General features: G+C 38.6%; 1 protein-coding gene across 1 annotated transcript; it reads right to left on the bottom strand.

Annotated features, from left to right (window-relative positions):
* Positions 1-741: 741 nt before the first annotated feature.
* SPMIP7 (sperm microtubule inner protein 7) lies at positions 742-27372 on the bottom strand. The gene is made up of 10 exons (XM_074573547.1): positions 26859-27372; positions 19427-19455; positions 18836-18909; positions 18058-18196; positions 17527-17594; positions 16363-16404; positions 15712-15819; positions 4460-4567; positions 1981-1990; positions 742-855 (listed from the first exon to the last, which is right to left on the bottom strand). Exons 1-10 carry the CDS (start codon positions 27370-27372, stop codon positions 742-744), a joined length of 1206 nt encoding a protein of 401 aa, XP_074429648.1.
* Between the last annotated feature and the right edge of the window lie 341 nt (positions 27373-27713).

Genomic DNA, 27713 nt, shown 5'->3' with positions numbered 1-27713 from the left:
CTGGAGCACAGTAGAACGCCCTGAATTACAAATTTCTGTTTAGTCTTCTCTTTCTCAGGGATGCAACTTCCTCGTGATGTCTACATCAACACCAGAAAATAAAACAGTGCTGAGACAAAGGCTTAAGTACTGGCCTTCTATCTTCCCTATTTAACTGTTTTCAGTTTAAGCATAAAAGAATTTAAGCATGGGTGAAAGCCACACAGTCTTAATTAGCCTCCAGACCACAAAACCTAACCTGGTCCCCTTTATTCGCTACACACAGAGCCAGCACAGGCAAAGATTAAAATCTCCCTCTGTGACATTTAACCATCTTTGCAAGGCACACTTAGGACAGCTGGTGAGAAGAGATGCTGCTCTGTAATGATTTCTTAGTTAATAATACATTTACATATGTGTGTCTGCATGTGTATGTATATATACACACAAAATGTTTATGCCAATGGATGGAACAGCTACAGCATAATTTTCTACCTTAGTTAATGAGGCAATCCAGTACAGAGAGCAAGTTTCAAGCCTTTGACTTACGACTCCTGTTGTTTTTAATATGGTTTTAACTGTCAACGCTAGTAAGTCATAAATATGAGAATAATGTAATAAGGACTACCACAAACACCCATTTCTATGTTATTTTATTTTTGTTCCGTATTTAAAGTATCCACACATCTTCACACATTTCCTTCCTCCTCCCTGTCAGACGCTGAGGCTCTCAGTTATGCAGGTAAAAAGGATTGACACTTTCTAAACTGTAATGGTTTCTTGTTCTCTCTTGTTGAAAGAATTCTGAGGACTAACTGGAGTCACCACTTGAGATAAAGGTCCCTGGTGATTATACTGAGATGAGCTTCCGTGTTGCTACGTATCTGCAGTCAGAAAAAACAGAGAAAAAAAAGACTTTTAAAAGGTGTTCTTATATTGCTAAACATGCCCTCTTCTTCCCTCCCACTGCGTTCTTCATAAACAGTTATGCCCATCGGCCTCAGCGAATATTAAGAATTTGCAATATTCCATAGTATTAAAATCAGCCCCCTTATGAACAACGGTGGCAAATCTTCCTAAGAGTTTTACATCTTACTTTCTGGATATATGCAATGGACATACAGATACATATGGATCTTTCAGCATCTGTGCTGAAAGACAGATCCCTCCAGCAGCTGTAAGAAAGGCATGTTATGCCTGTTGCCTCTTTTCAGCCTTTCTTGGCCACACACCGTTGCTTCACAACTAACCTGCGCACTGTGGAGCAGTGCCATGAGCATACTGAATGCGTTCAAGCGCATAAGGCTCTGTGGTGCCTGGAGGGCTAACGCTGGTGATGCTGGAGGTTTGGCTTTCAAGCCTAGGAAAAATGCTTTGCTGGCACCATGACATGCCTGCTTTACATGCCCAGTCCTAGTCGTACAGAATACTGGGACGGGGCTTAGAAAATACACTGGGGACTGTCTGGGAGAGAACAATTTGTGCTAGACTACTGATATTCTTCTAATCTTTTACGGGAAGAGGCACTATAAATAATCTTATACCTACAACCTAAGTTGGTGTAGCCCCTCTGCTGCAAAACACCTAATCAAAAGCAGGGCTGACACGGAAGTGATCACAGAGTATTATGTTCACTCACTCTCCAAACAACAAATATTTCCTTCTGACCTAAAGATCCTTTTTGAAATCTCCAAAGCAACTTGCTGAAAAAGTGCAATCCGTCTCTCTAAAATCAAACTAAATCCAGCTCTGCCTTATATTAACTATGGCAAGGCAAACACATTTCCATACAACTCATGGTGCAAATGGATTTGTGTTTTCTGGGTAGCAATGGACAGTTCATTTAAACACAAAACAAAACAAAGAACAATACATAAAACATTTCTTCCTATGCAAAAGCTAAACAGTGCTGCCAGAATTTAACTGCACTAAAGGACTTTGAAATCTAATTTTCTGACTTCACCTTGGGATTACCTGGAAATAAAAATACAATAAAAATACACCAATAAAGCTTGACGTATAAAAATACTATTCATATTTGAAGATGAAGAAACAGTATTTCTTCTGTTCTATATCCTATACAATCCTGTTGAGTTCATAATGCTTAAAACAGGTATAAAGGATTTTGCCCCACATACTGTGGAAGCTCCATGCAATAGAAATACAGCACAGAAGTGGTTGCATGCTGCCTGGTCTATCTGATACTGCTGATACTTCTGACAGGAACATTTATTAGACCATGTTAGCAGTAGACAAGAGACTCCCTCTGATACCCATAATTGTCTTCAGGAGACTGACCATATATTGTAGACAGCTATAAAAACATCCACCACATGCAATCACTTGCTACTTTCTGATAAATTATTACAGTCATGGCTTGAGAATGATCAAAGAGGGAAAAAAGGGGCCACCATTTTAAAACCAGTAAGAATGAGATCATGTCCTACATGAAAAGCATGTGGAGGTGAATTGGGGTAGTCTGTTCCCGTATTCCAGGAATAATCTCTCTTCTCTTCACTTCTCCACTACACTCTAGCTTGACCTGTGACCACTGAAATCAGCAGGACTTTTATCATTTATTTTACAAAGGGAAGGAATCAAATGTTAAACATCTCTCTTTTATGGGCATCACTAACAAATGTCGGGGGCAGATTTCCAGCATCCCTAATAGTTTTACATAGCCATTTCACAGAGGGCTACGATCCTCCATCTCAAGCCAGTGAACACTATCTTACTCCGCAAGTAGCCCCACAGGAAGTAAAATAGGACTGCTACAATTTTGCAACCAGTGGTTCTACCCTCAGGGGAATGTACCACTCTGCTCAGAAAAAGTGTGGTAAAACGTGGTCTCTAATGTCTGGGTATGATGCGATGCTTGCTATCAGTTTCCTACACACCCTTCTTCAAGAAAGTTGGGGATTCCGACCTGGTTCTGGAAAGTCACCATTAGCACAGAATAAGAGCTCCGTTCTTGCTATCCACTAAAAACTAAGAAAACTCATCCACTGTGAACTATACCCGCAGTAACACCTGTAGAAAGTAAAAGGAAGTATCAGATGTGTTTTCCTTTCTTAGATCGCAGTGGTGCCTGACTTTCTGCTCTTGAAATCTGGTATCTATCTGAAGTCTGTCAATGATCTTTGCTAAGATGCATTTGCCTTTTTATTTGTCTGTGACATTTACAAGCAAGTTAGTCTTGCATCAAGCTGCTCAGAGTTCAGCTTTATTAGTTTATAGAGACTCAGGACTCTGTTGCGCATCTTCATTCCCTGTCAACAGCAAACTACAACTACAGGTGACTGCCCATTTTCTATGTATGACCACAAGCGAAAAAGAGCAGAGGTGAACAGGTGGAGGGCAGCAGAAATGGAAGTCAGTGCATTTTCCACAATGATGAAACACTTGACAAGGTGAGTTCTATAAAAGCCAGGCAGCTCTCTAAAGCTCCTCAAGCCTTTTCTGCATACTTTTCACTGACAGTGAAAAAGAAGTGTGACATGAACAGAATCTTAAGGCCAATTAAAATAGTTTAGTGGAAGATAAATTTCTCAGGAAAACACAGAAACTTGGGATAGTGTCCTAGATCATTATGGATAACAAGAAATCAGAGTCTAAAGCACAAAATCATAAAGGAGGGGAAAGAAATAATTGTTAAGCTATTCTGAAGCTACTGGGAGAAAGGCTAGGTTGGTTCTTTGCCAATGTCAGAAGCCCTTTGTGCTAACAAAAGGAAAAGGATCTTTCAGCTGATCTGAAGTGTCCAGCTCTTTTGAAACGAACAAGTTGGACACCTAGATACTTAAAAAAATGTGGCTCATATTTTTAACAAGCCTTGTATGGAAAAGCAAGAGAGAATAAAGGCTATTAACTCACTTCATGAGGCAGTCACAATAGTGATGTGGGGCTATGATGATTTCATAGTCATAGGGTCCTGGGTTGCATCTGTGTGGGGCATGGCATGATTTTGCTTCGTACTGCCTTCTGAGTAAACACACCCATTTTTAACAACTATTTTTGTATAGCAAATACCCACTTAATAAGTCTGCCAACACCAGTTTGGAAACACACCACCACGCAGTTTTCTTTTGGGAATTTTTAGCTTTGACATTCATGGGCCTCTTTCAAAACACACACGTATCAATCAATTAAAAAAAACCCCTCACTTAAGCCATGACACCAAACATAGCTAAAGAAAAAAATTCTCAGTGTAGAAATAATCCACATTTAAAAATCATGATTTACATCAGTGTTGAAGTACCTTCCCAGCACATACATCATGATGGTCCAGAAAAATTCTAAAACCTCAAAAGGATTTCAGGTTAGCATGACAACGTGGTGGGATGCAACCCCAAATGTTCTGTATTTTTTAGGACAATGGAATGTCATGCTTAACATTTAATTGTTCTTTAACTAAATAAATGCAATTATGATTTTCCCTGTAATCTTTCTGAACAAGCTGAGAAATATACCTCATACCTACCCATGCAGTCGTGCAATTATTGATGGGGTTGTTGATGGAAGATTAGAATTTGCCGGGTGGGTTGCTGACCAATGAACCTTGCCAGTGTATCCAGGGATATTCGGAGTGCTAAAGGAAAAAGTTAAAGGGGGGATGGGGGATGGAGAAAGAGTAAATTAAATGACTATAGGGTTGAAATATGACTTATGGATCACTTCTAAAATAGCTACTGTATATCAAAGATGGATGGGGTAAAAACTCTTCATAATATAATGAGTAGTCCTTAGAATGTACGACCTGGCATAGCAAGATCAGCAAAACAACATGATGATCTAGCTGATGATCTGACCCAAAATCTTTGGTTAGACACGGCAAAAGTCAGTGCTTAGGTGACTTTTCCTTCCCCCCCTGCCCACCTCCCGTTATTTTGGTTAAAAATCTGTATGATATTCATGATTACAAGCAACATTTAATCTCAAATTAAAAATGGGGTCATGGGGTTTGCAAAGAGCACAAAAAGCAAGGAAATATTCTTTAAAAATATGACACAGATTTAGCTCATACTTAGGTTCCAGCTTCAAACATGACATTTAGGTAGCAGGCATTAGCCAACAGGAGTAATTTTTCATGGCCTAAAACCAAATAATTTCCCAAATGATTCTAAAGTTCTCTAAATTTCCCCCACAATTTATTGAGAATGTATAAGATGTATATATAATATTATTAACACTGCTTAGACACATGAACTTATATTTTAGCTCAAGTACACCAGTGGAATGAGACGGTATGTGTCTAAAGCCTTTTGTTAATTCTGATACTAAGTTTTAATGTGAAATCCAAAAAGAAAGTTCCTTAAAGAGACGAAGGAAAGAATTCTACTTATCTGAGGTAGCACAACAGAAAATTTTGATAGCAATTGCTGCAAGATGAAGCAGAGGTGGACAAAATTAAAGAAAAAAAAAGCAGGAACTAATATGAATTCAGAGAGATAAACCATGAAGATTAAAAATAAAATACTCTATATGGCAGCTTTTTTTGCAGCACAAAGTTACTTAGAGTATCATCAGTACTGTTATATATTGACAGCTCAAAATAGGACACTGCTGAATTATACATATATCCAGACTGCCCATACACATGGATGTTAAGAGCTCATGACAAGCTGCTCCATCCACTAACTAAACTAAAAACTTGGGATTGTAAACCTTGCCTGCATTAGTCCTTTGTGGGTCTTCAGACCACATGAACGATAACAGTGCCTCCTTTAAAATTATCTCTGAGGTATTTTTTGGTTCCCCTGTACTCCGGGTAAAAATAAACAGTTCCTATAACTATAAACTGCATAGAGCTATTAGTTTCAGTACAGCTGATCAGCTCCTTCTCTGCAACTAGGTTCAGCACAAGATGCAAAGACATATGTGCGAGACGTGATTTATCAGAAAATTCTTTGACTTGTGTACTAGGAAACTTGGTTCTGAAATTCCTCATGAGAATAGCAGAGTTAATAACAAAATGCCGTATCTTCCTACCACAGTTGTAACAAAGGACTGTGGGTAAACTATACTTGCCACAGGAGCATTGGCGGTATATGCTGAAGTCTTTGTACCCATAGTTAGCAGAAAGAACATCTAGTTCTTTATTTTGGAGTAGCCTTACACTTATACATACATTCATATACTGCTATACTCCCTGTGCCATGCTCCAGTACATGACCATCCAGAGAAGATGGCTTTGTAGAATCGGTACAGCCGTTTTGCAGCGCTTGGGAAGCTGTCACCTACAGGGAATTGCCAAGCAGTTGGGCGAGCAAGTAACAAATCTGCTCTCTGTCTTGACAGCAGCCATGCAGAGGTAACAAGTAGGCCTGAAAATCTAGTATAACAGTGGAATGTATTTTCAGAATTGGCCAAAATGGCTTGCAGACAAATTTGCTTTTTTTCATGTCAAAGCAGACAATTGTTAGGTTACATGCAGATTAGGTAACTCTGCAGAAAATTTCATCTGCATATGCAAGGATCCCACTGAGGGACACAACGGTCATTGGGTGTGTGTGAGCATAAGCGCATCTAAACCTGAAAATGTGATAACACTTTGAAGGAATCAGTCAGACTGTGAACAGAGTTTTATTGCCCTGGTGACGTGCTACATACCAAGATACATCTCTCATATGCAATAAAGACATTCCACTGACTTCCCTGAAATTGTATGAGTGTCAGAGAGAAGGGAAGGAGATCACAAGAAGCCCCATATTAACTTGCAACATTTTATAAGCCTATTTGGAGTTAACTCACATAATAACTATACAACTGTGGAGATATTAGAATACATTATGCACTGTTAGGCATCTGATTGATAAAATCTTCTGACCTTTAAAACTTGCGAAACTAGAATGAAAGAGAAAGCATCATAAATGGCTAAATGGGACTCAAAAATCAAGCCTGAGAGATTACCCAAGATGAAGACTTGTTCTGGACTGTTTGTTAGAAAGGATTGACAGAAGTTGGTATATTCATAACAGGTGGGAAGGATGTAGTTCTGAAAGAGAAGAGAGATGGGCAGAGAGAAGTTAAAGTACCAGGATAGTAAAAGCTTACACTACAGTAAAGCAGCTGCTCTCCTGGGAACCTGCAAAGAAGACGCAAAAATGTGCTGCGGTTATGTATGTGATAAAGCAGAAGAAACTGAGGTTAAAAAAAAATACCCCTTTGGTTTTTTGTTTTTGGATTATACTGGTCTAGCTCTTGTGTGTTTTCTCTGATGAGCTGCTAAACCAGATTGTTGCTGCTAAAGAAAACAACCAAGTACCAGGCTACCACTGGGCAACATACAAAACTCCTCTGTGGTTATGCTGTCGTCATCAAGCTTGCTTTCTGTAACCATGACATCTCTCTTGTTCATACGCTTCCTTGTTATCATGCTAGCAGCTCTTTGTCCCAACAGTAAGAAGAAACATACAGTGTTGACAGTTGAATCTGTGCAAGCTCTAAGATTTTTCAAGTGGAATGTAGTGATTCTGAGTGCCTCTGCTTCGGTGTGCCTCTGTTTCGTATGTCCACCCTGGGTTGCCTTCGAAGATTCGAATCATAGAATCATAGAATGGTTTGGGTTGGAAGGGAGCTTTAAAGATCATCTAGTTCCAACCTCTCTGCCATGGGCAGGGACACCTCCCACTAGACCAGGCTGCTCAAAGCCCCATCCAACCTGGCCTCGAACACTTCCAGGGATGGGGCATCCACAGCTTCCCTGGGCAACATGTTCCAGTTCCCCACCACCCTCACAGGAAAGAACTTCTTCCTAATATCTAATCTAAAGCTACGCTCTTTCACTTTAAAACCATTATCCCTCATCCTATCACTACACTCCCTGAAAAAGAGTCCCTCCCCATTTTTTCTGTAGGCCCCCTTTAAGTACTGGAAGGCCACTGTAAGGTCTCCCCAGAGCCTTCTCCAGGCTGAACAACCTCAGCTCTCTCAGCCTGTCCTCATAGGAGAGGTTCTCCAGCCCTCTGATCATCTTTGTGGCTCTCCTCTGAACTCGCTCCAGCAGGTCCATGTGAGTTTACTTAATTTAGTTGGGTCACCCATACTGGCATTTAGAGCTATTTGAGATGTCTTAAGGTATGTGAGAGAACACCCCATAGCACAGGACCCACAGAAGACCCATACTGTACTGAAGCAGCAGCTGGGAGTGATGCTTTAGGGTGTCTCCAGGGCATGGAATGCCCAGGTTTGCCATGTAAATTCCATGTCAGCTGTTTTTATGGGAGCAAAATCAAAATTCCCCCAAAGAGCTTGTAATTCTTGAAAACCTTGTATCTAGCACTTCAGCTTCAATGACTAAGGTATCCAAGTTTTTTGTTCAAAAATTCTGTCTAGTGAAAGCAAACTGGTAGATTCTTACCTTCCACTTATGAACAAAGAATTCCTGTCAACTTACTCTTTCTTAGAAACACTGTTGTATAATCTCATAGAATTAAATCACAAGATCAAGCCATTAATGAGCTCTTCTGGTTATTGCAATTATAAAACAGGCCTCTCAGGTCTCACTCACAGTACATAAGACTCACAACTGGCTTCCACCTCAAATTCCCATCCAGGAAGACTGGTATGTCAGGCCCTTCTTTTACTCCACAATCCTATTGGCCAAGCAGAATAACCTGTGGTAAAAATGCTTCAAACATGATCCTATGTCAGAAAACTCAATGTATACAGCCTCTTGTGTTGGGAAAGAATATACCTGAGAGAATTTGTGCAATGAAAACAAGGTGCTCCATGCAGAGCAAAGCATGGGACTGGCAGGATTTTTGAACAGAGCATTCTCAGTTGCATTTCATAACCTCCTCCCTCAGCCATCAAAGCAGGACAGGGAAAGGATATTTACAAAAGGATTTGGGGTTTCTAAAAGGATAAAACCATCAAAATGCTAATTCCACAGAAATATTTTGAATCATGTTCAACTGGGACATTTTGTTTCCACAATTTCAAACAGTTTTATTCTGCTTTCAACTTTTTCAACCCCCCTTTTTAATAGGGGGTAATATTTTTCAGAAACAAGATTGCATTTCAAGCCAGCAATAAAATCTGATTTGGAAAATGCCAAAGTAGGGTATTTCAGCATACCCCACCCTCAACCCCCTGGATGACTCAAACTGGAAAATCACTAAAAATGCTGGTGGACAAGCTGTCAGTTTCTGAAGAAAAGATACATTGTGGGAAAGCTCTTAGGCAGCCCTTGAAAATGACTATGCAAGGTGCAAGGCAGCAGAGGGTCCTGGCCCCAGCTAATTGTGGCCTGTGAGGTTTCTGTGGTAACTTGAAATGATAAGGGATGCATGCCCAGAGTCAGTTGGAAGCTGACTACACTGAAGAAATACGACTGAAGTCACTACAGATATACTGACGTGATAGTAGCATTTTGCCCAATGAGCTTGAGAAAACAAGAAAAAGGGTAGTAGTTTCAGAGAATAGCTTTGTGTAAGAACTGCAGGACTTGAAACGCTTAGGACTTTGTCTTCCTAGAAACTGTATGTATTAAGTTCCCATTTCAATGAACTGCTTCCAGACATGGATTTTGGTCAGATCCTGTCCTCTCTCTGACACAGACAACTTCTGTGGCCTTGGACGAGTCAGTTCAGCCTCCTCGGTCTTCATCTTTCAAAACCGAAGACTATAATCTACTTTACCAATGTTACAGCAATGAACTGGTTGGTGCTCCAAAAGTGCTGCCAAGTAACACACCGTTATAATGCACATGCTTGTGTAAGCACTGCCCTCTTGTGGGTATTATGAGAGCTGATTAATTATGAGTAGCAAGTTTTAAAATGCTAACGACTCCCAGATTTCTACTTAGTTCTGGAGGCAGAGGCTTTTAATACGGAACAAGAAAACATAATCTCTGTCCTAACTCCTTTTGCCAAATTTCAAGAGGTAGGCTGCAATAAGTACCACAGTGCTGTAATATAAAAGACACACAAAAGAGAAAAGCACAAGGCAGATATAACATTTGATTGATATGAACTGTTGCTGTCTATGTTGGAATGCACTAAGTGTGCTACACCATCACTACACTAAGTACTCTTAACTCACTGAGGGTGTAAGGGAGTTCTAACAATGCCAAGGAGGAGAGTTATTTGTGTCTGTCAGACTGAGCGTTTACCGGAGCCCTGCCCATGAATGCTACAGAGGAAATCCCCATCACCAGCGTAGGAGGCTTTTTTTCCATTGACCCTTAAAACACCTGCAGAACTAAAATACCACATAGGCATAACCTTGTTTCAGCAGCTGATTGGGGAAGAGGTCAACAAAGGAAAAAGCTGGTAACTAGGGGTGGAGGAGAACTATATAAAATTACATGCCTATAAAGATGTTTAAGAAAAAGAGAACAGCAGATGATTATGGTGGGAATCCATATGATGCAGTAAAAATCAGTTTATGTATGGTTTTCAAAATTATTAGGTTTAAAATACACTTCTGAATAAGAAAGATATTTTTTCAAAGTAGTTGTTAATAACAAGAAAGAATGAATTGGGTCATTACTTATTTTCATTTATTAATAACCTAGAGCCTCTCAAAAGTGACCAGAGAATTTAGCAGTCTGAGCCTTTCTGGAAGTCACTGTAGCTGTGCTGCAAAGTTTCCTCCTCTGTGTAGCTTGCCCAGGGAAGCTGACAATACAGTGTTTCCTTAGAATACAGACCATCCTCTTCTTCCTTGATATACATGCGGGTCGGAACAGCGCTTACACATAGGGGATCAGATTTTTAAAAGTGCTCAGCACCTATAAGTTTCATTGTGGTGTTTGTGGCCAGATTTTCACAGGAGCTTAGCAATCAATGTGCACCCAGAATGTGAGCTCTTTCAGAATTCCGGTTTTCATATGTGGTTGCTAAGCTATTTTTGAAAGCCTGGCTGGCTGCACAAAACATACTCTTTAGCTCTTAGTTGCTTCCCTACCTAGTATATGGTTAGCTATGTGACATATAAAACCAAATGCAGTATTCATCTTCCACAAATAAATAAATATTATAAGCAAATAATTAATAATCAAGTCAGTAAGAAACAAATTAAAAATAATCATGGATAACAGACATAATCAATTCAGAGTCCAAAATCTTCTAAAACAAATCATAGACGTCTCGGCTCTGCAAAATATATGAACAGATATTCAATTCTATTCCTGTTCAGGAAATCTTATTAAGCAGATACCTTTAACTCACTGATTACAATGGAATTTACACTTCACGTGTCTAAAAGAAAAGCAAGCAAATACAACAAAAGAGTATAAAGTAGGCAGACAAGTAGAGAAAGTAGGAAAAAAAAAACAAAACACAAGAAAAAGAAACTATGCACAAAAAATCATTAAATTTAAAAATACAATGAAAGCCACTTAAGCCACTGGACAGCTGTTGTCCAGTATACCTAACAAAACTACACAAGCATATAATGAAAATACAAAAAAAGGTATTAAAACATTAAATCTGGAACTTTGCTAGTCAGTGGCATAAAAAGATGAGATTCAATCCTACAACTTCTGTGCTCTGACAATGCAGTCCACTCGATGGAGCACTGAGCTGTAAAACGAGATCATGATAAGTTTTATAAAAGATTTTTGGAGATCTGTTTGTGAAAAAAGACTGCATTAGAAAGAGATTTTCAGAGTGCTCTTTCACAACAACTTCCTATTTTTTGACTGGCTTTTTTTCAAAAAAGATTTGTATGTTGCCCTTGGCAAAGAAATGATAGAAGACTCCAGCTTTTAGGCATACATTGCAACATTACCAAAGATGAAAAAGAGGAACAAGTTCATCCTAAAGCAAATTCAGGAGTGCATACACAAACCAAGGATATTAAGAATGATGCTACATTCCAGGGCTGGAACAGACCTCAAGAGATGATGCAGTTGATCCCTTTCCACCAAGACAAGCTTTAATGAAAGCCTGGAAGAGAATGAGAGGAACTGAATTACCATCCAGGATCTTTGGTCAAATGTGAAGATGAGGAGTCTAAACCGAGAAAAGCACTGCCACAGCTCCATCATGGAAATGCCTACTGATCACCCTAGACCACCACCAGATCACAAACATAGTCTGGATTAGTAAATTCAGATTCATAAATTTAGCACTTCTAGATGAGTCACAACACTTATGACATGGCTTTTTACAGCCATGTGGCGTAGGCTCCCACAGCTATTCCATGTCTGAACCACAGAGAAAAACTGGATAAAAAATGACTTATATTCCTAAGTCTTCACTTTAAAGTGAACTTTTAAGAACTATGGCCATCATTTTGTGCTCATTACTGTTTTTTTGAAAGCAAGTTTCAACAAAGCTTCATTTCAATAGCTGAAAGCTTGGAGTTTGGTTAAAAAAAAAAAAAAAAAGGCACAGGCTAGTGCTCAGGATACATGAAGTTTCATTCCTGACTATGCTACAAATTCCCAGTGGGATTTGGCAAACCACTTAATCACACTGCACCTGGATTCCCATCTGAAAAACTTCCAAATTGCATGGTAAGGACTTCAGAGTATTACCTACAGTGCTGGGTATATACACAGCAGCCTTTCACAACACTGATCTTATCCTAGGGGCTTTTAGGCTCAACTGCAGCATAAACCTTAATTCCTTAAGAAAAAAGAAGAAAAACAGAAGACAGTTTCCTGTTCTGCCAAAAGGAAGAGAGGGTGGGCACAACGGTAACATACAAAACATGCCCAGGTTCACCAGTCTTCCTGTTTGTCTCTGCAAAATTACATGACAGATGACTCTTAGCTAGTTTCAGCTTTGCTAATAATTTGAATGGCAAACACTTTCTTGCATGGTCTGGGGAAGACCAGTGTCTCACTCTGGAGTAATGCCTGAGCACCAATGCTGTTGCCCAAGTGCTAGAGGCAGGAAGTTCAACTGCGAGTCCACTGAAGAGTGAAAATAACTATCTACAAAGAGATTTTTACATTTTACAGACTTACAAAGCTTATTTCGGCTTCTAAATCCAAAGCATATATCTAAATTCTCAAGGATTTTGGTGGGAGTCTAGCAGTCTTTACACATCCTTCCAGAACTACGGGCAAGCACATAAAGTTGAAAAAAAAAAATAGGGATCACTTTTATGTCTTCTTTCTGACTTTCTTCTTTCTTCTGCTTAAAATCATAGCAACCTTGATGTCTGACAATCGTAGACAGAGAGTAAATATAATTCATGGAGAACTTAATAGAATTTTTCAGGTGGAATTGAGTTTCTCACAATTTTGAGATGTCAGAATCTTTTAGGTCTCAGAGATCTTGGTCTCCTGGTTGCCAGAAATCAATGAAACCTGTAGCCTCACTCACTAAAAGACAGGAAAATGACATGGAGAATCTGGAGAAGATAGACCTGTTGCTCAAATTTATAAATCCACCATGACACCATGATGCTGCAAATAGCTCCAGACAAGATATCTGTCTGTTTGCAGCTTCTATTCTTCAAAGCTCTACAGCAACAGCAGTATGACATGGCAGAACTAAGGGGTAATAGCTCTCCTAACTTTCCTACAAACTCAGAAATCTCTGTTCAGCACTATGTTGTATACTACGTGTGTAATTTTAAAGCACATTTCTCAATAATAAATTTATATTCTAATTCAAGCAAAAGTTAAGTCAGATGAAGGCTGTGAGAAATCAGATGCCTTGTGCAGGAGGTGAGATAAAACAATCAGAATGGTGCATTATGTACATAAAAGACTGGTACTAATAGGTTCGGTTGCAGTAATATGGGTCAAATTTGACCATCTTAAAAAACTTAGCACCTTACTTTGCCTGTGAACCTACCGCTGTAATGAGTAAGACTGTGTAAAGAATGATGTACCATTCCCCACAAGTGTGACGTATGATGCATTGCAAAAGGATATGCTTTCTCCCTGAAACTGATGTGAGAAACAGACATGAACAGACCTAAGGTGGAGCTCAGAAATTCCAGCTACTTCCAAGGCAGCTCGCAGAGACTAGGAATGTTTAGCACATACTCTCCCATGTGTCAGTAAGACCCAGCATTATGCCTTTTCTTCAGAACAGAGAGGGCAATATTTTTACAGCTTCTCTCCCTCTGCTTCCCCCAGTGAAGTATCCCTTATGTAGTTTCCTCACAAATGTGGACTGTGCAAGACCACTGAAAGGACAGAAAGGAAAGGCCTATGCAAAGAGAAAATTTGATTAAGTAAACAGAACAATCTCTTTCCTCTTTTGTTTTATTGTTTTTAGTTCTTACCATTATGTTGTTACTTTTACCATTTTACTTCCTCAAAAGTTTGCAAATAAATGCTTAATACCAGCTCAAGCTACTAAAGACAACCTTAGGAAAGACTTAAAATGAAGAATTTTGGATTTCAAAGTTCGTGACTAGCTAAAAGTAAGCTGTTCCTAATAGCATTCAGGGAGCTTCTGCAAACTCAAAGGCCATCTAGTGGCTAACGTTAAAAATCACACATTTTTAACATGGTAATATTCAAGTCATACTACCCATCTACCGTACTACCCATGGCACATGCACTTCTACCCAACAGACCTGTTCATTAATACTAAAGAACAGGAAACATTTGAAGTATGAAAGTTACGGCATATTCTGAAAATAAGCATAGTTTTTTTGGGTACTCTACTGGGTACTCTGAATTGAGTAAGGACTCTAATCAGAATGGCATCAGCAGAAATTCCTGGTGCAGGCTAAACTCAAAACCTTCTCTTCCATGTCCTCCCCACTTGAGCCTTGAATGTAATACAAATTCATTTCCTGCTGCTGGGCATTTGCAGGAATGCCTGTGTTAGGTAGTCTCAGCATCATTAGGAACCACGAGTCAGATGTTTTGGGATATGATCCAGCAGATGTGCTCTGACTAGCTTCACATGCAAACTTTCTCAATAGAGGAAAACCGAATGGCGCCTGCTGAGTTCTTAAAACTTGGTTGTGCAATTAGTCTAGAAAGATTAACAGTAGGAGAGAGAGTATACTCTGATGTCCATCCCCGCCTAGGTCAGAGTCTGCTGATCGTGAAGAGTTCATTAAACCAAGACAGCATATTGCACTGGTGTTACCACAGGCAACCTTTACTTCCCAGTCCATTACAACCATTCTGTACTAGATGGATGGCAGGGTCACTTGGGCCACACTGCAACTCCTGGATGGAAAAAATCCCTAATGTACATTTCTGGTTGAAAAGCATGATGCATAGTGTTAGGAGCATAATTTCCCTGAAACTATAATACTAATGTGATACAATAAAGAATCAGGCCCTAATGACCTATGACAAATTCATACCTAGTCAAAACAGGTTGCACTTAAGTTTACCATAATACAAGTAGATGGATAAAATCTGTTAGATCATCATTTCAGCAGACATCTCTCTGCTCATTTTGTATCAGCATGCTTGAGTCATTTTGTATATCTAGGCTGAATGGTCCCTTAGATTTATACAGACCTACACTGAACACTGTAGGCAGTTACCACTGCAGGTCATTTACTACTGACTCAGTTATTAAAAAGGACTCTTAAAGTTCAACCTTGAATCGGAAATCCCACTGTACTTCTTGTGTTATCAGATCTCATTCAAGTTATTAAAAAGAATAGGGAGCGTCCCACCCAATTTTTTTCATTCTTTTGTCCCCAGACCAGATCTATAACTGTTTTTTTCCCTTTCCCAAATAAGAACTCAAAACACCGTATCAAAATCATGCTAATACAAGAAACATACTGTGCAGTGCTTGTGTCTCAAGACACAGTATCAAAATCATGCTAATACAAGAAACATACTGTGCAGTGCTTGTGTAGCGAGGCTTTGGAGTTCTCACGTGATTAAGTGGGATTAAGTCTACATCAGCATTGTCAATGTCTTCAAAATTTACTGCACCAACACAGCCACTGTTTGAATAGAAAGGAAATCACAGATATGTACATTATTCATAAAACAGCTGGTGGAGGCAGCTGAACCATACACTAGATGCTCCAAAATTCTAGTTATTTATTAAAGCGGTCCACAAGAAAAAACATGGAGATAACCGCCCTGTGTGCTTGGCATGTCCCAAGATGAAAACAATCATCTGCTGAACTTGCAGCACATAAAAAATGATAGCTCTCGTACATATGTGCAGAAAGGAGGCTTGGAAAAAATGGAAATAAGATAGAAATGTGTCATTTCTTGTCCTTTTGACTATGCCTATGAACAGACTGAGATATTCTTCCAAAGAGGACATAATGGATCCTGATTTCTAGTTTACAGGTAAAGGCTGAAGCCACCCACAAGCAGAGAAGACTCAGCACACACTCTCCCTTGGCACCAGAAAACACCTTAAGATTAGGTAACATAGTCCATCTACAACTCTTGCTTCAGAAAATGAGAGATGGATTACTTGGGCTTAATCAAAAATGTAGAAAGTAGAAACAACCCAGGAACATTGTACTTACGTATACAGAGGGATATGACAGGTTCGAGAGCTTCGGCTTACACTGTTAAAGACAAAATAAATCAATCACCTTTTTTTTTGCTACACAGAATATTCTGATAGAATATTTATGAGGTCCCAAAAGAGAGGTGGTGACAAGCCAAAGTTCTGCTCTTGGAATGATGCAATGCTCATTTGAATTTGGTAAAAGACCATGGTAAATGATTAGGTTGGCATATATGCTAAATGACCCTATTCAGCAGGCAGAATCTTGTCTTTATACCTTTATATCTTGCCTATATCTTTATACTCAGATACTGGGACTTCAGTCAATTTCCTAGGATAGTATAAGCAAGTTTTCTTTAAAAATGAACTGCTTCTCTACTTGTAATACTTCTCTCATTCAGTTCTTGAGAACACGGGAAAATTTAACATCAGGTCTGAATTTCTCTCTTGGTCTGTCCCTGCAAACTGCTCTCACTATCCACATCTGTATTCCTTTGAAAGAGTAACATTCAAGAAACCATGATGATAGTGTTTTCTGTATCCCTTCCACCTTGCAGAGCTACCTGTCTCTCCCACTGTATGCCTGACCATGCCCAGTAGCAGACCTGTCCATTGAGTTTGCCCCAGCAAATCTGCTGGACCATGGCCCAGGAAGGAGGCAAGTTATCATTTTCCTATCTTGCTTTGACCAACCTTTCCTTCCCCATCTCTTCTTGGCTCTTATCTGAATCCTTTCAACCTCCTGTCACCCTTTACTGGTCTCATCTAAAATGCTCCACTCTGAGACAGAATAGAATAAGTGAAATACAGAGTGAAAAAAGACACAGAAATGCACAGGTGATTGTTTTTGATTCTACAGACAGCAGATAAAGCCTTGAGTTTGTACATATATATGACTACCATGGTGTTTTCATAAATGTTATGTCTTAATGAAAACATCAGATGTATGAAGTCATGACAATCATTCATTTACAGATTTCTTCTGTTCTGCTTTTTATATTTAATGCTGACAGGAGAAGCATGTTAGAGTATACTTCTGATATATTTATTGATTGACTATCTTAATTTCTCTAGTTATAGAACACTGCTGAATTTAGTCTTTTGAAATAATTAACTGCACGCAAACTTCATAAAGAAAGTGTTCACAGGACCCCGATACTCACAAAAAAATTAAACTTACAAATTAACAGGTCTCTGTGGAGAGGTAAAAGATCTTGTTTGAAATCTGTCCCAGAGGACTCCGACAACCTAAAATCATAATTAGATGCTTCTTGTAAGGCAACATTACCTAATTTATTTAGCATAATAGATTTTCATGCAGCAATCAGAACCAATTGCAGGACTGAATTTTAGTTTAGTAAAAATAATAATTATTACAGTTAATAATCACAAGTAAACTAACTTAACGTGAGATTTGTTATGTTACAGCATCATTCCTATCAAAAAATTTTTCATCAATATCCTTTTCCTCTCCTTTGGTAGCGTACATGCATATCTTCTTCTGTACAAATTGACAGGGGAGGGTGAGGGAAAAGTTATGAAATCATTTGAGGCAATTACTGGAGTGTGCTGATGACCTTAAATGCACACTTGAGACTGTTTTTATTTGAAAACATTGCCGTGGGTTTATGCTGTGTATGACCTACACAAAATTTAGGCTACATTTCATTAGCAAAACCTAAAACCTGTAGGCAAGAAATTGTTCACTGACTTGGCTTATTTCAGGTTCAGGATTGTATCTCCTTTTTGTGAAACATTGGGAAACAGGATCAGCCAACACCTCCACTGTTGATTCTGGAGGCTGGACTTTGGAAGGTAAGATGTTATCCCAAGGAACTTCTTCATAAGCTCTAAATCAACAATAAAAAAGATAAATAAGTTCCTGCATAATCATTAGTGAATGACAGTGGTAGCTAGAAAATAAGGAATTATGTGACAAAGAAGGATGCAGAAAATAACAAAGGCGTATATTTCTAGTTTAAAGGAAAATAAAAAGCTTGGAATATGTTGCTTGTTGGGGAACAAGTATTATGGTAAAGTTTCACAGGCTTATCTTCTTTAAAACTTTCTCACTCACTAATTGAAAGAGAGGTAGTTTATCTTCCAAGAAGCTTACAGTGGTGATGGGATTTATTTTTTCTAAATTTGAATAATCAATTAAATGAGACAAGATATAAATAGAGATTAGGTACCAGTCATATCATGCCTGTGACAGATGTACAGAATGTGTTTTTGGAAACTCCAGTTTCTCTTCACCGCCTGTAGAGGAAGTTGAGATGAAAGGCACAGATTGGACACAAGCTTTTAGATAACTAAAGTTCATGAGATAAATCCCGCTGAATGCTGTTAAAACACCAGAAGTGCCAAGTGATAGAAAAACTGTTTGTAGTCTTATATGTCTACTGCTACCTAAAGGTTCACAGTAACAAAAAGAAGATGAAAAAATGAAGCAAAGCACAAAACTGTTTTCAAAAGAAATTGTATCTCACTTTTGAGTAGTTGACTTGTAGAAATAGTCCCTTGCTTTTTCTTCTCTCCACCTTGCAGAAGGATCACTTGATTCCTAAGAGAAATCAAATATATGGCAGAAAGCAATGCTATCAACATATATGATACTATGATTGCTTATTTAAAGAGTGAACTGTATGTACTGCATTTTCTTAGTTTACTATCTTCTTTTTCATCAGGATGTGAAACATACAATTTCATTCACATGCTTAACCAGCCATCACTGGAGATCAAGAATGGATCTATTTCTGAGTTTTACTCAGGAAGGAAAATTTAATATGGTAAGTACAAGTTTAAAAACTAACAGAATGTCCTTGCCTCTCTACTCGTCAGGAAGGTAGCCTTCCATTTGTTATATTATTTATAAAATGGTATAGCAAACACATTTTGCAGTTCCTCACATATGCCTGATGTATTTTTATAATGTGCAATTGTGACGAATTGTGTTCCTCAGCGTTCAATTCTAGGGCCAGTTCTGTTCAACGTATTTATCAACAATCTGGATGCAGGAGTTGAATGCACCATTAGCAAGTTTGCTGATTATACCAAACTAGGAGGTGCTGTTGGCTCACTTGAAGGACAAGAGGCCTTGGAGGGGGATCTAGATAGATTGGAGTATTGGACTGTGATTAATGGGATGAAATTTAACAAGTCCAAATGCTGGATTCTGCACCTAGGACTGAGTAACGCTGGGCACTATAAATTGGAAGATGAATGGCTGGAGAGTCACCCTTGCTCTTTACCAAGGGGGTGGTCACACATTGGAACAGGCTTCCTAGAGAGGTGGTCAATGCCCCAAACCTGTCAGTATTTAAGAGGCATTTGGACAATGCCCTTAATAGCATGCTCTAACTTGCTCAGCCCTGAATTGGTCAGGCAGTTGGACTAGATGATCGTTGTAGGTTCCTTCCAACTGAAATAGTCTATTTAATTCTAATATTCTAACTATTTAAGCATGTGCAACACTTTAAGGATTATGAATAATCTTATCAGTGTAAAAGGATGAAGGATACCATTACATTTTCAATATGGGAAAGACTTAGTTAGATTTGCACTATGGAATAAGGCAGTGCCTAAGTATTAAATATATGAGTATTTATACCAAGTATGAGGTTTTGGTATCTTTTGTACATTCTGGTATTTTCAGTCTGTCTCCAGTTACATGTAACTGACGTTGGTTGTATCAGTCTCACATTACAGTCTAAATGTCTTAAGCGGAGTAATAGTACAAAAAATGAAAATTATTGGAGTGATGGCCACCATTAAAATCTGGTCATGCTAGCATACAGCTACCTGAAATATAGCCCTTATTTCAATGTAATTAGATGAAGAAATGACAAAGTCCGATTTCACTACATTACTGCAATCATTGCCAAAAGAATGTTAAATGGAAAACAGACTAGAAACAAGATGATTTAAGCATGTTTTCTGTCATTATGAGAAGAGTACCAGGCACTTGCCTTGAGATTGGGATCCATATAAAATGCAAAAATATGGTCAGGTAGAGCAGGAGCAACTTTCACTGGAGTTCTCCAATCTGAAAGAAAGGGCTTCCTATTGTGTTAATCAATTTGCAGCAATCATTATTGTTTTAAACTGGATGAAAACAACTCATGGCTTCCCACAAAAATCGATGCACCAATGCTCAGTTAACTGTTACCACGCTGAATTACAAACTTCCAAAAAAATACAATAAACTACATGGAAGATGAAAGTAAGTGATAAATAATACTGCAACATACATTGCTATGGTTTGGTCTACTTCACATGTTGTCGTGTACAGTACTAACTGCATAAAGGAAAGTATTAAAATTAGCAAACATAACAGTAAAAGCTTCTTAATGCAACCCAGTAATTGCATATTGCATTTCTACAGCTACATAATCTTTGACAACCCTGAGAGCAATAAACAAGCTATTCCATGAGCAGTAGGTTACTGATTTCCTAAAGATATTTCTCTCTCTCCTTCATCCTCCCAACTTCATATTCCAATAATTTGAGCTCTCCCTGACCAGGTCCTGTAAATCAGGCTTACCCACCAAGATGTCATCTCCTGCAGTTACTGTAGAGTCACATATGTGCTGATTGGTAAGCCAGTACACACATGCTGATAAGCACATGAGCTGCTGCCAAATAGAAGGATGTTATAATGCCCGAGTCTCAGCTCCCTGAAGAGAACACTCATTTATGTCTTTCCTGTTGCCAGACTTCAACCTTCAAAAATCTTGCAGGGATGCAATTATCCTTGTGATGTTTATACCCACTTCAAATTTGGCAGATATTCACCAATGGGGTTAAAAGTTATTAGGGGAGAAGCAAGAGATAAATAAGACAAATGGAAACAACCTGTCTCCTTAGGGCATCAGCAAAAAATCCACAAAATAATCCTAAAAATCAGATAAGGGATATGTCTGAGAGTATCATTCAAACTGTTGCGCCATTAACTAGCATAATGCTTTTCATGACTTTGGGAAAAGTGTGTTTCTAAATATAGTTTGTTATAATATACTAAAAGAGGTAGGCAGCCAAACAGCCATCACACCACTCTCTCTATGAACACTGGAAACTATTATTTAGTATCAGAAATGTACCACTTAGGTAGTTTTCAACTTGCTTTTTACTTCCAGACCCCTAAAAAATTCTAATCCATATGAAGACCTTTATGCAGCAAATTTAAGCTAATTCATAATAGAGCTACTTTTCCTAGTTATTTGTAGAAAATTTAGGTATACTTTGGATAAAATAGTTCAAAGACTAAAAGCTGAAAACCACCGTGCAGAATATGAAATTAGTTCTTGTGGAACTAATCACTCTGACAAAGCTTAAAAGAAAATCACAGCTTTCAGTAAAAGAAACACAGTTTAGTATCCTAATGGTATATGTAGGTACTGAAATAATATGACCTGGTTTTTAAAAGAGCTTTTTGCACAGAGTGCTATAACTTTAAGTTGCTGCTTTTGAAAAGCTTGACAGAATTTGTGGATCTTTGCACTGTGAAAAGCTTTCAAACTGAATCATTCTCCAATTAAAACAATTCTTTCAGAAAAAATTCTCTTAAACAGGTAATGTGCATTCAGTAAAGATGGTGGCTGCATCTTCATTGCCTCAGCTTTGTGTAAACTTTAAGCTCCATCTGCAAATATACAACTTGTACTCATACAGGAATTAAGTTTTATGGCTGAGATGTTGTAATTACTTAATAGCTATGCATGTACTAGTGCCCTCTACAGTAAAGAGGTAGATGGCTCAAATAATATCCATCCATATGTCCTAGTAGTTCTACAAAAATAGTTTTCCTCTGGTCCATTGATTAAAGAGCTAAAGGTTACAACTGTTATTCCTTGTGCTGTATGTGTAAAACACTCATGTCAGCTACAATGTCCTTAGGAGGACATGTATATAATTTTACATTTGCTTTCATAATTGTACATATGCATCTCTAGAGACCTCTGCTCTTGCACCGTATACTGTAATTTGCCATCTTGACACTACTGACCTACTGCTGGCATGATTAATCTTCTAACATTTACTTCTCCTTTTGCTTTCAGTAGAAAAGATCTAGCGTAAAACTGCAATGATTTTGTCTTTAAGTCAACTTTCTGGAGGTTTCAATGCCCCTAATGATTTGCTCAGTCCACAGGATTAAAAATGGCATGATCTGTTCTTGTCCAAGTTGGGAACTCAGCGTCTTGGCTTTGTCACTTTTAACTAATGACAAGCTTAATGAACCTGTCAGTTGCAGTTTATTACTTAAAATAATCTCCTAATCTGACAAAGCAGGATTCAATCATGGATAATTAAGTTGGGGAATTTCTGGTTTGGATTCTGAGTCAGAAACTGAAGATGTACTCCTTCACATTTCTAAGCTGTTTCCCAGAAACCATGAAAGCCATAACATCTTTTTGTTTTCATAGGAAAAAGTGAGATTCTTATGTCACCACATAAACACATATGCAGAGAGGTTTCACAAAACCAGAAGTCTCACAAGCTTCACTCCACCTCACTGTCGTTCGACAACTGTGCACTGTTTTTGACCTCTTATATTTTAAAATTAGGAGTATTGATTTCAGTGGGCCCAGCAAGAGATAATAATGCCAATTGAAGGATTTGCAGATAACTCTTCCAGATTATTTTGATTAGTTATTTGGTTAATTATTCTACTTCTCTTTATATATGAAAAATAAATATAACCTATTAACACCACTACTTCTCTCTCTTCTGCTCCTTGGAAAGAAAAGGCTACAGATCACCTCCTGAAAACTAATTATAAATAAGCATAAAACCCATCAGTTTATACTGGAAAGACATGCATGGCAAAATAAGCTACAGAGATAGAACAAAACCGTTGAATAAACAAAACGCCACTCTGCTGTTGGGCAAGTGAAAAACAGATGCATGGTGAAATACCTAACTGTAGGGACGATAAATAATCAAATCCTTAGTGAAACCGCAGTTGTTTTATTCAATGGCACTCAGCCCTCAAGACGTTATTCTGAGTTTTTATGTATTATTTCCAGATGACAAATTGGGGCTGCACCAGCATTGCCTACAGTCATTTTCTATCATTATTTGAAAGGTAGGAGAGGCTGGAAACCTACTTTGATATGCCTTACATTCAACGTGCTGCTTAGTCCTGGATTACTCCAGGATATTTCTTCTCCAGAGTAATGGTTATTCTGGAGAAAATGCTTCTTACTTCAGGAGAGTAAGCACAAGGAAGGGAACTCTTCCTATACGAAAGCCATTGGGATGTGGGATGTGTTTAATGTGACCACAATTATTTCAACAAGATCTGCATAAAATTCTTCAACAGAGCCTCTTAAAGTAACAATGGAATAAAGATTAGATCTTCACACAGATAAATAATTGATTAGAAGATCAGAGAAGGAGGGAAGGGGTAAATGATCAAGTTTCCAGGGTGATGAAGGTCATCTGTAGAGAGACCTGGAGGTAGCCCATGTAGTCTTAGGACTTTGTTGCTTAACATATTCACAAATTTCATGGAAATAGAGGGTTGGAAGTTAAGTGATGGGTTCAAAAAGCAAGCGGATATATTAATGAAGGCAAATCTATGAATCCATGACAACAAACTACAAACACATCATCTCCTGGTCACAAATCTGTGGTCCACAAATCATCACATGATAGCGAAACATGCGGAGGAAGTATGATGACTTTTTTGTTAATTATCCAGTCTTGGATGGAATACTGAACTAATTGGGCTTTTGGGCAAACCCAAATATGGCTTCTCTAGCAGCAGCATGTGTTAACTGCTTATTTCTTATAAAAAAGGGTTACTATCAAATCTATAGGTAAACTCCATAGTGTTTCCCATTTCCCAGTTTTTGAAGAAAATGCTATCTACAGATGTGTCAGCTTCCAGTAGGAGCAAGAAGTCATCTCTCTTCCTTATCACACTTATCAAACACCCTGGTTCTTTCTACAATACCCATGCCCATCTCTGTTTTAAGCCACACAAAACAGAATAATAATTACAAACTGGATATGAGGGCTTCGTCACCAGGTTTCCAGGTACAAATATACTTGCGTGGTCAAATTCTGAGGTCCTCCAAAACACTGCAAAGAAACTTGAGACCACAGGGAAAAGGTTACAAAATCCTGTTGTCATATGAGTGAGAGAAGGGGACTCTACAGGCAAACACTGTCAGCTTCCCAAAGACCTTGTCATCTAGCACTGAGCACTGTCGCTATACTGATCGAGTATACATGAAGAATAGCTCTTCAGCTATTCTCTGCCTTCTCTGGCAGGCTCTGATTCTCCAGTCTTAGATCAACCTTCTTTGTCAGCTTCTCACCTTCGCTTTGCTATCACAGAGCCTCACTGTTCCATAAACTTGCTTTGCTCAGTAGATGCAAAAGGCTGCTGGGGAAGTTCAAAGTAGCACTGTTGACTGCCAAAGCCATAGCACTACATCTTCTCCCAAGAGACCCTCCTGTCCGTTGCAGATGTTTTATATACTTCAGCTCATCTGTCTCAAAGGCTGCTTCTGTCTATGTTTTTTCTTCCGTTCACCCCCCACAGTGGAGAAAGTGACCGTAGAATTGGCTTGCAAAATGCCTGGCTGATCTTTTTTTCAGCACAACTTCCCCAAACAACTTAGCTGTGGAATGTCTGGGGTCCGATATCTAGAAGAATGAGCAACTTTCATCACATCATGTGCCTGGGGGTTGGTAGCTGGGCTCTCTGAATCACATAGCTGAAATCTGGAATTTGTTTATGCAGTCTCATTAAAAATAGTAGCTTAAAACTCAACTACTAATTATGTCTATATTTACATATTTGTAGTTAATATCTCAGCATCACAAGAAAACTTGTAAATGAATACTAAGTTTGGAAAAACATTTCCACAGCTTTCCTTAAGAATTTTATGCTGGACTGTATCTGTTTCTAGGTTTTGTCCCTGAGTTGAGTTTGACTTTTTCCAACAGCTTCAGTGGAGTCAGTATTTCACCCTAATACTGAATTTTACACAATGAAAAACTACCAGAAAGCCACCAGAGAGCTTCTATCTGCTTTCTGGAACTACTCTCCATTTCAGACCACTTTCTGGACTGCAACCTGGGTTACCAACCTGATGACCTTCAGTTTCAGATTTTGTCTGTGTTCATTTCAGGTGTGTCTCTATATGCCAGAGTAACTCTGTCTCAGTCTTTGTCTGCTTTTCTCTGCATTGGAAAAATTAATAGATAGAATTTCATATCTCAAATCTTTCCCCTTCACTTTTCCAGAGGCTTGCAGAAAAAAAAAGCTGATAAGTTCTGATTGGTGTCTGAGGTCTAATTTCATAGGTAAATGGACAACACAATATCTGAGAAATAAGAGTGAAACTTATATGGGATGAGCAAGAAAATAAAAAGGAAAATTATAGAGTCTATTTTTTTTATCCCATGTGGTTTCTTGTGTTCTTTTGGATTCTGTTACATGACTGCAGTAAACTTAAAGTGATTTAAGATGCAAAGTTCAAAGACAGAAACAAGGAACCAAAAACACTGCCTGAATTTATAGCATGTAGAGACTTTATGATGACAATAACATGGATAAAGTATAGCTAACTGTGAAGTGAGAGTTTTATCTCTGTATAGTAAAATGGAACAAGGAGCTTCTTTACATTTCTTTACTGTGTTCTAAGAAATGCTTCTCCCCATCTATGAACACGTTGCCTGAGTTCTCATAAAATTTTCTTCTAGCTGTAATGAGCAGTTCTCTATGAAAATAACTGAAATTGTCTTAATCTTTATAAAAATTCAACCATATTGCTTACTGCTAACTATGTCTGCCTTTAGAAGCCCTGGGTAAATATTTCTGCTTTGCAGAATTTTCATCAGAAAATTCTGAATATTAACAACCAACCCAATTTTGTTTCATGTTAAAAAGAGTGAATTTCCATTTTGATGCTGTAATCAAGATGAAACAATCAGATCTAACTTTATGGGTAACACATTGATATAAAATAAGAGGACAATATGTACTTAGACCAACATGGGATGGCAGTCCTAAAGAACTTCTATTCTCTGATCAACTAGACACTGGAATAGGTCTTTAAATGCCCTGCTCTGCAACTTGTCAGGAATACTAAGAGACACAGAAATATCCAGGGGATTTCCTGATGCTGGAATGATTTATTATTTTAGTTTACATTAAAACAGGTGCTCATTAGGACTATTGTATTTGGTCCTTCACAATTTACCTAAATAGATTTTTTAAAACATTATTTACCTTCAAAGATTTTAATTTATTTTTTTAGCATGAGAATGCTTGGTAGAATTTCCTGACTGGTACCTCTTTTCTACAGCAGGGAAATGAATCATACAAACACTCCACTGCAGTTGTTATATTCAGTTCAAATATCCAAGGCAAATATATTTTATAAGGTTGTTCTTTCAGGACCTTGGGGGATGGAGTTCAGAAACTAATTGTATTTATTTTTTAAGCATCAGCAATCTCTTTGGTGATTAAAAAATAAAAATAGTAGTTTGCTTTACCTCTGAGTCGTGCCCTCACAGAAGCAGCTGACACAGCCCTAGAGTTCCACCTTCCGTTCTGGCTGGTTTCCTCCAGGAGGATCATCTGCCTCCTGTGGGCAGTCTGGCCTCTCTTTTCTGTGATGGGGATCCGCTGGTGAGGTTTCACGTCACTGTAGTCCACCAGGGATTCAATAGCTCTTCCAACATTGGGCTGCAGGTCAGCATCTGCTCCTGGACTCACGAAACCTGAGCAGGGATCCGCTAAAGGCACATCATCCCGGTGTGGGAATAAAGGGTAATTTGGCCCTGCTGGAGGAGTGAATGGATTGAATTTAAGGAAAGAGTTACTGGTTTTCTCTTCAAAGCTGGCAAAGTCATGTCTGTTCTCAGGACCTCTCATAACAGGCATGCACATCTTCTTTAACAGACTTCGATACTGTTGGCGATCCACCTTGTGAACTGGTTCAACTGGCAAGGTGGACATTTTAAAGGCACTCACCTGCCTTTCAGCTCCATGGGAAGCCATGGTCATTCTCTTCTATTGTCATTATGTGGCAGTAAACTTAAAAGACTCCACTTGCTGCTGTTTCTCCAAGTTTCTGTAGCACTAGCCAACAGACCGCAGTAAAACTAGAGGTCGTCCTCCAGAAGATCAGTACATAGAAATGACAAAGAGCAAGGCAGTGGTTTAAGTAGTGAATTCTTTCCTGAAAAGAGATTTATCAAGTATGGTACAGAAGAACACAGCCATTGAATAAACAGAGGTTTTTGTTGCTCGGTAACGGTGGAAACCACCTCACAATGAAATGTCTGCTGGTGTGAAACATGGTTCATGCATACCAGAGTAATTGAGTCCTTCAAGTGGGCACACAT

The sequence above is a fragment of the Larus michahellis genome, chromosome 2 (genome assembly GCF_964199755.1).
Source record: "Larus michahellis chromosome 2, bLarMic1.1, whole genome shotgun sequence".
Classification (NCBI taxonomy): domain Eukaryota; kingdom Metazoa; phylum Chordata; class Aves; order Charadriiformes; family Laridae; genus Larus; species Larus michahellis.
This window is presented reverse-complemented; position numbering and strand designations above follow the sequence as displayed.